This window comes from Quercus lobata, chromosome 11, assembly GCF_001633185.2.
Source record: "Quercus lobata isolate SW786 chromosome 11, ValleyOak3.0 Primary Assembly, whole genome shotgun sequence".
In the NCBI taxonomy this organism is placed as follows: Eukaryota; Viridiplantae; Streptophyta; class Magnoliopsida; order Fagales; family Fagaceae; genus Quercus; species Quercus lobata.
The window spans coordinates 12,142,644-12,154,279 of NC_044914.1; the positions used below are offsets into that span (position 1 = coordinate 12,142,644).

At 36.4% G+C, this 11,636-nt stretch overlaps 2 protein-coding genes across 2 annotated transcripts; both read left to right on the forward strand.

The window, feature by feature from the left end:
- Positions 1-1,573, forward strand: LOC115969419 (UDP-glycosyltransferase 43-like). The gene has a single exon (XM_031089057.1). It carries the CDS (start codon positions 86-88, stop codon positions 1,505-1,507), a length of 1,422 nt encoding a protein of 473 aa, XP_030944917.1. The 5' UTR covers positions 1-85; the 3' UTR covers positions 1,508-1,573.
- Positions 1,574-8,507: 6,934 nt separating this feature from the next.
- LOC115968888 (UDP-glycosyltransferase 43-like) lies at positions 8,508-10,373 on the forward strand. The gene has a single exon (XM_031088429.1). The coding sequence runs from the start codon at positions 8,748-8,750 to the stop codon at positions 10,167-10,169; it is 1,422 nt and encodes a 473-aa protein (XP_030944289.1). The 5' UTR covers positions 8,508-8,747; the 3' UTR covers positions 10,170-10,373.
- Positions 10,374-11,636: the final 1,263 nt, after the last annotated feature.

The following is an 11,636-nucleotide window of genomic DNA, read 5'->3' on the forward strand; positions in this document are numbered from 1 at the left end:
TCCATTTCTATATTATAGTCATAGGCTACCTATTGCAAAAACCATTCTTGATCAGCCAAATTAATAAAGCAAAAGCTCAAAGGAGATGACCAAATTCGAGGTGGTGTTCATCACAAGCCCTGGGATTGGGCACCTTGTTCCAGTTGTTGAGTTTGCACACCATCTTATCAATCATGACCCTCGATTTTCTGCCACTATACTCATCGTAACCATGCCTCAGAGACCCATTCTCAACACCTACATCCAATCACGCGCTGCCACTTCAACCTCCACAAATATCAAATTCATCCACCTCCCTATTGTAGACCCTCCCACACCTGATCAGTACGAGTCTTCCTTTGGCTACTCATGCTTACTCATTGAAAAGCATAGACCCCATGTTAAGCAAGCAATCACTAACCTCATGGAAACCGAGTTGGACTCAGACCGACGACTCGTCGGGATAATCACAGACATGTTTTGTACTTCCATGATTGCTGTGGCTAATGAGCTTCACATCCCTTGCTACCTTTACTTTCCGTCCCCGGCTACGTTTCTTGGTTTCATGCTTCATCTTCCAATCCTAGATACCCAACTCACCACTGAGTTGTCTGAGTTGGACACTGAGCTGGTTATTCCAGGTTTTGTCAACCCAATTTCTCCAAGCTTGTTGCCTTCTATAGCATTGGAGAAAGAGGGGTACTCTTGGTTCTTGTACCATGGACGCAAGTACTTTGAAACAGTGGGTATTGTTATTAATACATTTCATGACCTTGAGCCTTATGCACTTAACTCGGTCTCTACGAGTCAAGTACCACCAATTTATCCCATTGGACCTATTCTTGACCTTGTTGGTCCGGCCCAATGGCACCCAGACCAAGCCAACCACGAACGAATCATGAAGTGGCTTGATGACCAACCTCCAGCAACGGTGGTATTCTTAAGCTTTGGTAGCCAAGGGTGTCTCAGTGAGTCTCAAGTGAGAGAGATTGCATTTGGGCTTGAACTAGCCGAGGTTCGGTTTGTCTGGGCGTTACGTGAGCCATCTAAGGCCAAATTTGCCCTCCCGGATGACCATATGAGTCTTGAGAAAGTTTTACCGAATGGGTTTTTGGAGCGAATGACTGGGATTGGATTGGTGTGTGGATGGGTCTCACAAGTGTCAATCCTAGCTCATAAGGCAATTGGAGGATTCATATCACACTGTGGTTGGAACTCAATTTTGGAAAGCTTGTGGCATGGTATACCAATTGCCACATGGCCAGTTTATGCTGAACAACAGATGAATGCCTTTGAGATGGTGAAGGAGCTGGGATTAGCTATTGAGATGAGGTTAGATTATAGGGAGGGTAGTGATTTGGTGTCGGCAAAAGAGGTGGAGAGAGGAATAAAGCGTTTGATGAACTATGACGATGAGGTGAGACAAAAAGTTAAAGAAATGAGCAAGAAGTGTAAGGTAGCTAAAATGGAAAATGGATCATCATATGCATCACTCGGGGCACTAATTGAGAAACTAGTGAATTCATGATTCAAGTGGGCTCACTTTCTATTGTGATGAAATGAATTACATTACTATTTCTCTTCACTTTTTAGTCCTTTTATTATAGTTTTAAAACTTAGTTGAAGGATGTTGTGGTTCCAAAAAACAAAAAAATAGTTGAAGGACGTTGATTTATTTATATATAGTCTTTAATATATTTTTCTTTTTACTAGACTATTATTATGAAAATAAAGTTGTCTCACACACACACGCGCGCACACATGGGCGATAAATTCATAATTATAAGGGTGGAGGAGAGATTAGAACTTTGGATTGAAAACATTAAAAGGTCACAATCTAAGTTGCACGAGTACGAGTACAACACGTATATAGATAGATATGGGGATACCATGCATTTGGGATATAAAAATTAATTTTTATTTTATATAATTTTAGACTTTTTTTAGAAGATATTGTTTTAAACATAATTTATGTTTGCTTTAGATTTTAAAATTAAATAACAACAATAACCTCATATGCTAGTTTCTAACCCAATATATTATTAAACCATTAATCTACGTAATTAGCTCATTAATAAAAGTAACAGCACTTAAATTAAAACCCATCATATTCTAACCCCCAAAAAAAAAAAAAAGTGTCCATTATATTCTTTTTATAAAAAAGAAAGAAAGAAAGAAAACAGTTGATAGCTCACAAAGAAAAACAATATATATATTTTTGATAGGTGAGACCGTGAGAGAGCTTTAAGATTTTTTTTTTTTTTTTAATAAGTAAGATTTAAAAATAAAGCGAAGAGTTCAAGTGGGAGGGAGATTAAGAGTATTCACGTCAAGGTTGCTAAAAAATATAGCTTTTAGCAATTCAAAACATTATTTTATCTATTTTAACACTCCACTTTATAATACATCTAAAATCAAAAGTTTTTTTTTACTTTTTTTTACTACTTCATTTAAATATTATTATTATTTTTTTTTATTCATCATCTATTTCTCTTTTTTTATTCATTACCACCACAAACCCACTGCCCACAAACCCACCATTGAACTTTGGCTTTCGTAAACACACAAAACACGATGAAAATGAAAGAGATAAAAAGTAATTAAAAAAAAAAAATTGGGCTTTGGCTTTAGTGAGAGACAAAGAAAGAGTGAGGGCAGAGTAAGCTCTTTTATTTATTTATTTATTTTAATAATAGAATATGCGAAATAAGAAAAAGACAAAGTGGAAGATGTCGATGCTCAGCCTAAAAAACGAAGCGGAAAACCACTGTCGTCATGGGCCTTCGTTCGACCACCCGTTGTGGCAATGCTCCCGCATGCTTAGGGGCTCATTGGAGGCCCCTCTCTCAGATGATGGAGGATGTGCGCATGTAGTGGTAGTAGTGTGTCGCGTGGTTCGTGCGGGGCTTTGGGTGCTCTCTCTCTTGGTGGAGGAAGGTAGGTCTACCTTTGGCGTTTGTGGTAGGAATCTGGGTCAAATTTTAAAGGATTACCAAAGGTAAGTGGAGTCGCCACCAATCTAATGTGGATGGCAAAAAATCTTGATTCTTGGGTCTGGAAGTTTGGTTACGTGTGGGGAAAGTGTTATGCACCCCACAACGCCTGTCCAAGGACAGTCCTTTGTTTTGATAAAACCTTAATTTTAGGAGCTTGGCAGTAAAAACATGATTTTGGCATTGGCTTTCGGGGCTTTGCATGCATGAGGGATTTGAGGTTTGGCTTTTAAATGGGTGTGGTCCCAATCTATGCTTTCCTAAGGCATTTGGCAAAGTACCAGATTTCCACGATGAAAATCCGACGATATGTCACCTTACTTTCGTAGCAAAAATTAGGCATCACTTTGCCTTAGGTGACCTAGACTGTGACAATCACATTGGAAGGGGCGAGTGGGTATATATATACATACATCATGCACAATGCAAGCACGCAAAGCAGGAAAGTAAATGCCTACGTCCTTAGAGCATGGCCTAAAATATAGGTGCAGGGAAGTAAACAGAGGTCACCATACTCTAGAGATGAGGACGAATGGTACATGGCATGATATACCTAATACAACTTGTCTAAGAGAGAAAGGAAGGAGGAAGGAATGGGTTTTAAAAGAGTACATAACCAAATGGGAGAGGCTAGACCCCTAAACCTACTATACACAGCCGCTTGGCTTATATCCACATGCTTGCATCTTCACCCTTTTTACTTGCGCTTGAGAGACCGTGCCCTAGCTCCATGTGTCCTCGCTCCATGTATGTACATCCAAAGACAAAGACGAGAAACCAAAAGACAAGTAATGGAAAGAAAAGATGCAAAGAGTATGGAAAAAGGCATAAAGCAAATAAGCATGATAGACATGGCAAACAAAGAAACAAGAAAGCAAGCAAACAAGCAAGAAGGCAAACAAGCACGAAAGCAAATGAAAGGTGGTGTGTGCCCAAAGGGTTATAACCCTTCAAAAGGAACCAATTGAGAGTTATAACGTTTCATAAAACCGTTCATAAGGCTTAAAACATGTTCAAACGTTCAAAACAGTTACCAGAAATTTTGTAGAAATTTATTTTTTACATGTCTCGATCGATCAAGAGGAATCAAGTATATCGAGAGGAATCGTGTATCAATTGAAAGATATTTTCAATCGATCGAATTAGGAATCAAACATTGATCAAGTCATCCAAAAGCTTCAAATCAAATTTCTTGATCACTTCGATCAATTGAGAAAATCTTTGACCGATTGACCATATTGAATTTCAAATTTTCATCTAGAAAATTCCAGAACTTGAATTTTCACTTTATCATCATTATAAAACAAAACTCTCCAAACTTAAACATCATTATTACAACCTATCCATGTATATACCTATATATACAACACCAATTACCACTGAAAACACCAAACTAATCAATCTTTGAACCAACACCACCACCAAACCGGCAACACATATTGCATATCATAACGATTCAAACCCAAACCTCAGCCACTGATTCAAACCCAATGCAACCACTGAAAATCAAAGCCCATCACCACCGACCACCGAAACACTAAAACCAACCCACAACCCACAACCTATTCAAACTTAAACCTTAAACACTAGTTCAAACTCAAACCCACGACGGAAAACAACCCATGACTAAAAACAAACCATGGTAGCAATCCCACGACCACCACGAAACCACTGAAAAGACCCATCCAAAAATGGCGGACAAAACCCAGCAACTAACGCCCATCCACCATTGTCACCGCAGTCGACCTCATTGCCTTTAGTAAGAGTGAAAGTCTCTAAAAGCAATTAAACAATTACAACTGTCAATTGTCAACTGTCAGAAACTATTCTACTATTCAACTTTGCCAATTTCTTGGTTCTAAAAACCAAACTTTATCAATTTCTTATTATTAACTTTACTCTTTATTGCCTTCTTCACGTCAAAAATAAGAAGACACTACTCTCTAAAAATGGAGTTGGAGGGAGAGACAAAGTAAAAGTCTCATCTTTAACAAGTCACCTTAGAGACAGAAATGAGAGAGAGTAGAAAAACTGGCAACTAGTCCCTTTCCTAGTTCTTTGACCTTTCCAATTTTTAAAACCATGTCCAAATCTTTTGATTCGAAGCAAAAATGAGTTGACCCGTGACCCAACCCATTTTTTCAGGTCAACCCGACTCGACCTATTTGTTAAAACTTTTTTTTGTTGTAAAAATAAAATAAAACAAAAATATTATTGGTTTAATTATTTGTTATGAGCATTACAATACACAAGTCAAACTCAATTAGAAATATATAATGGATATTATTATTATTATTATTATTATTATTGTAGGGATAAAGGCCCAGGAGGATAATATGTTGGGCCTTGGGCTTTTGTCCAAGGACGCTAAACGGTTCAAAGAGGGGCAAATAGTCATTTAGGGTCCCAATTTAAAGTCTCATGAGTAAAGAACGAATGAAAAGTAGTCTGAGGAGGAATTACTCCTCAGATGTGGCGTGTGTAGTTCAAATATGTATTCCAGTAAGTAGAATGATCCTCCAAGAGGCTGCAATGATAGGAACATGCTTCATGAACATACAAGAAGTAAGGAAGCCCAAAAATATCTAGGGGAAAGCTGCTGTCATCGCATTAAATGCATGACAGCTACTTTTCTGGCCACATTTATGTGGAGAAGACCTCTGAACAGTGTTATCTTGGCTACCACAACTCACAAAAAGCTAGAGAGTGTGTTTGATGGGATAGGTACTCAAGTGGAGGCTTAGATGATCAACAAGTGTAGAATTAAGATGTTCCAAAGGGAGCTATATAATGTGAGAGACCTTCCCTGAGAAAGGAGGAGGAAGAAGGGAGAAATAAGGCTGTAGCAATCTAAATTGTCTTGGTATTCAATTATGATCAATATATACAAGTGTGACCTCCTCAGACTAAAAGTCTATTGATATCAAAATCTCTTATTTTGTGTTTGATTGTCATTCAATTCAGTACTAGCCGTTGTTCAACTCATTAAGGCCTAGTTCTTCGACCCACTCTCTACAAATTTATTGTATTAGGCTCATTGGGCCAATATCTCATACGTTTTGGGCTTGGACTGTAAATCAAGACCTTACAATTATTATTATTATTATTGTTGTTGTTGTTGTTATTTTAAAACATCAATTTTTAAACATTTTTTGGATAACCCCATTCATATATATATATATATATATATATATAACATCATATAGATACAATGGCCTTAAGGAAACAATTGAGACTTTTACATAATTACATACAAATGAATTGAAAGATGAATGGTTGTGGCAATCTATAATGAGTAAATATTTTTAGATATCTAATAACAAAGTATATACCAAGATAATCTAGTTACACTAGGGTTAAAAAAATATATTTAAAATTATAGAAATGTATGAGAGACATTTAAGTGTGAAAAAAATAAAGCCAACATATATCAATGAAATTAGCATAAATTATGGATAGTTAAGCCTTTTTCTTTTTTACAATTCATGTCCAAAATAAATGTCTTTTCAAAATAAAATATAATATTTTCTAGAAATAAAATATGATATTTCTTGGAATTTGAGTTCCTTAACAATGATATAATATTTATAAAAGAAGTCATGTATAAATAAGTAAACAATCAAACTTTAATATATATTCTCAAATTGAAATAGAATGCCAACCATAGTTAATATTAAATTATATATTAGTTTTCAAGATTGTAGATTTCATATATGTTTTTATTCTTTGTCAAATTAATTATCCAATAAGGCATTTGTAATTTTGTTTTATGTTGTGGAATGTTGATATTTTGTAGAAATGAAACCTATATGTTTGTTTTAATTATCCTTTGTGCTATTTTGTTTTGATTAGTAATGTTGGGATTTGTATAATTTTTAAATTATTGAACAAGTATTGATTTATTTAGCTAAGCTCATTTTTTATACGAGTAGTGAATTTAAATTAATGCATTTTACATTAAGTAATTTGCTGCATGACTTTCTAAATAACAAATAAATTTAAAAAAAAAATCATGTGAAAAAATAACGGATCCAATTGACTCGATCAAAACCCAACCCGCCCATTTGTCACACCTACCTAAAACCAATTGAACACTGTCAATGTTTTGACCAAATAAAAGCCATACCCAATAGTTAGGATTTGGTATTGGTACCTTTCATGTGACAAATCATGTGTCAAGATGGTTGTACTTAAAACCAATAAAACTCTGTCAATGTTATGACCAAATTAAAGCCATACTCAATAGTTAGGATTTGGTATTGGTACCTTTCATGTGACAAATCATGTGTCAAGATGGTAGTATTTTATGATGTTAGGTAACAGAAATGTATGAGAATTTTTTTTTTTTTTTACTAAAACTACTGTAAAAAAAAGTTATAAAAAAATAAAAATATATTGAATGTGAGACCTACAAATAATAATATTACCGTTAACGAAGACTATAATATTACCTTCCATAAAAAAAAATAAAATAAAAATAAATAAGACTATAATATTGCCATTGCCAAAACTAAACACACGCAAATTGTAATATTACCGTTGATGTAATAGCAAACTTTGTGTATTTAGATACTAATGGGGATAGTGTATGTAGGCTTGTTGCCTCTAACTTAGCCGTTTTGGCTTAGTTGTTTTTTAATAATTAATTCCTTTTAAACCAAAAAAAAAAAAAAAAAAAAAGGCTAAACGCTCGCATCTTATAAGATATTTTTCACAGGTCTCACGTTGGATCCGCAGCAATTAGTGGTGTGGACACAAATTAGTAAACAAAAAAAAGGCAAGAAGTCAATTGAAAATTACTTCCAAAACGCACGCTAAAAAGAAGCTACTTCAAGAAGTTAAAAATACGAGGGTTCTTTTCTTCATGAGCCCAATAGAAAATCCTCCCCTATGTTGGTTTAATCTTGACAACCAAATTTGTGAGCCTAAATTGATTCCATTGAAATCAAAGTAATTGTCCCCCTTTGCCAAATGAGTTCGCTCATTTACTGGAGTTCTGGATTGGCGCAAATCAGTTTATTCATTATGGGGATTGTGTAGAAGAAGTTCGGTGTTCTTAAGTCATTGCAGTGATTCAGCAAAAAAAAAAAAAAAAAGTCATGGCAGTGAGAGCTAAAAAGTCGTTGCACATTTGTCAGCGAAAATTTTGTAAGTAGTATCTTGTAAGATTTTCTTGGGGCAGGTGGCCCAGAGTAGGTTTTGGAACTGTTGGGTAAGATTTCACTATATCAGTTTTTACTTAATTAAAAATAAAATAAAAAAATACAAGGACACGTAATTGATAATTCAGAATTTTTTTAAAGAAAATTTTAATTTATAACATTCGCTCTTGATGATAATTTTTTTATTATTATCTGATTAAGACATTAATCGATTTTTTGGAAGTAAAAATTGAATTTTAAATTTCTTATTCAACAAAACTAAAACCTAATACTCTTATTTATAATTTTCTGTCCAAGTAATTCCCACGCCAAAAAAAAAGAGAAGAAGAAGAAAGGAGGAGGAGAAGGGAAAATGAAAAAGTCCTCTATCAAAAAAAGGACAAGAAAAAATTATTGATTAATGTACTCAAGCATCATGCATTACGTTTTAGAGGTCGTACATTCATCATGGCCGATGGGTCAATATGATTCCCCATTCTCCTAGTCTTTTCTTAAAAAATAAATAAAAGGCTCCCTATTCCATTTCTATATAGACTCATACCTACCTATATCCAAAAACCATTCTTGCTCAGACAATTAAGCAAGCAGAAACTCAGAAGAAAACCAAAAGGCCATGACCAAATTTGAGGTGGTCTTCATGTCATACCCTGCAATCGGACACCTTGTTCCAGTTGTGGAGTTTGCACACCACCTTATCAATCATGACCCTCGATTTTCTGTCACTATACTCATCATCACCATGCCTGAGAGACCCATCCTCAACACCTACGTCCAATCACATGCTGCCACCTTAGCCTCCACAAACATCCGATTCATCCACCTCCCTACTGTAGATCCTCCCTCACCTGATCAGTTCGAGTCTCCCTTTGGCTACGTCTGCTTATTCATTGAAAAGCATAGACCCCATGTTAAGCAAGCAATCACTAACCTCATGGAAACCGAGTTGGACTCAGACCGACGACTCGTCGGGATCATCACAGACATGTTTTGTACTTCCATGATCGATGTAGCCAACGAGCTTGACATCCCTTGCTACGTTTTCTTTCCATCTACAGCTACGTTTCTCGGTTTCATGCTTCATCTTCCAATCTTAGACACCCAACTCACCACTGAGTTGGCTAAGTTGGACACTGAGTTGGTCATTCCGAGTTTTGCTAACCCGGTTTCTCCAAGTTTGTTGCCTTCTATAGCGTTGGAGAAAGAAGGGTACTCGTGGCTTTTGTACCACGGACGCAGGTACTTTGAAACAATGGGTATCATTATTAATACAGTTCATGAACTTGAGCCTTACGCACTTAACTCGGTCTCGACGAGTCAAGTGCCACAAATTTATCCCATGGGGCCAATTCTTGACCTTGTTGGACCAGCCCAATGGCACCCAAACCAAGCCCACGATGAAAGAGTCATGAAATGGCTTGATGATCAACCTCCATCTACTGTAGTATTCTTAAGCTTCGGAAGCAGGGGCAGTTTCAGCGAGTCTCAAGTTAGAGAAATTGCATTGGGGCTTGAACAGGCCGGGGTTCGATTTGTGTGGGTTTTACGTGAGCAACCTATGGATCAATTTTCCCTCTCAGATGACTACACGAATATTGAGAAAGTTTTACCAAATGGATTTTTGGAACGAACAGCTGGAATTGGATTGATATGTGGATGGGTCTCACAAGTGCAAATCCTATCTCATAAGGCCGTTGGAGGATTCATATCACACTGTGGTTGGAACTCAATTTTGGAAAGCCTATGGCATGGCATACCAATTGCCACTTGGCCAATTTATGCTGAACAACAGATGAATGCCTTTGAGATGGTGAAGGAGTTGGGATTAGCGATTGAGATTAGGTTAGATTATAGCGAGGGTAGTGATTTGGTGTCGGCAAAGGAGGTGGAGAGAGGAATAAAGCTTTTGATGAACTATGACAACGAGGTAAGACAAAAAGTTAAAGAAATGAGAAAAAAGTGTAGGGTAGCTAAAATGGAAAATGGATCATCATATGCATCACTTGGAGCACTAATTGAGAAACTAGTGAATTCATGATTCCACTGGGCTCATTTTCTATTGTGATGAAATGAATTGCATTACTGTTTCTCTTCACTTTTTAATCCTTTTCTTATAGCCTTAAAACTTGGTTGAATTTTTGTTGTTGATAATATTCAAACTTAGTTGAAGGTACGCATATTAGACTTTATTTATTTAATTTTCTTTTTACTAGATTGGAACTATGAAATAAGACTATTTTATATATATATATATATATATATATATTGTAAAGTTGAATTTAATCAACCATTTTATTGGTTTTATTCTGTGTCAAATTTGCTTGTATTTCAGCATTTAGTAACCCTGTATTTAGGTGGGTTTGATGTAAGGGTAGTAAGTGAGATAGAGTGTTGATTGCTTAAGAGTGTGCAAGAAAACAGAGACTCGCGGCTTGCTCTCGCGGGTAGCTCGCGGTTTCAAGCCGCCAAACGCAGCACACGTGCCAAGCGTGCCAGAAGGTGAACAGTCATGCTAGCTGGAGCACTACAGGACAACTGGGTATACGGTTATCTCGCGACTGGGTCTCGCGACTTAGTCAAGTCGCGAGGCCAAGCCGCGAGCCACCCCTGTTTTGTAAAACCTAACGTTTCACATTCCTCTCTCACTCCAGTATAAATACCCCTTATACCCACAAATGTATGAGAGCTTCCAGAGAGAATTTTGAGAGAGAAACCCTAAAGAAAAATAAGATTGATTCACCAACAATCTATACATTAGAGTCTCTTCAAATTCCTCAACTCTCTTCCTCTCCATTGTCAAATTCTTGAGAGGCATTTTATCAAAACCTTGTTCTCACCATATTCATCACTGTGAGAGAGTTGTTTGGTTTGCTGAGAAGCAATTAGGAAGGAACTAATATACATTGGTTGATGCTATGGTCTAGTAGCGGAATCTGGGAAGCTAGAAAAGAAAAAGGTTCGGCGCAACCTCGTTGGAGCAAGAAGCTTGGAAGGCTTAGGTACACTGGGTAGATTAGGCTTGGAGGGTCTATTGCCGTCCTTGTATCCCAACTACATTTTCTAGTGGATTGTTTACCGCTTGGAGGGCGGCGGAGAGGTTTTACGCCAAGGGTTTCGGTTTCCTCTTCGATAACACATCGCGTGTTGTCTTTGTGTTTGCATCTTCCTTCCCTTTTATCTGCTGTGGGTTGTGATTTTGATTTTGCTTAGATAGTTTATCCATTTCTATATTATAGCTTATGTTCATTTTCCACACACTAGTTGTTTGACATAATGCTTGAATTGGTTAATTTGTAAATTGGGGGTCTAAACGTTCAAGGGTGTTTATACACATAATTGAACTTTCATATATATATATATATATATTAGATTGTATTAATGCCAAATCCATATAAATTGAATTTTCCATTTTTGGATCTTTCATGTTATTTTGTCTATTCATGAATGAATTTACTTTGATATTTGTCTTTATTTTTATGTAATTAAATTAATTGGGGACTCCGTA

Coding starts and splice junctions, on each gene's coding strand:
- LOC115969419 (XM_031089057.1), top strand. CDS start 86: ATGACCAAATTCGAGGTGGTGTTCATCACAAGCCCTGGGATTGGGCAC.
- LOC115968888 (XM_031088429.1), top strand. CDS start 8,748: ATGACCAAATTTGAGGTGGTCTTCATGTCATACCCTGCAATCGGACAC.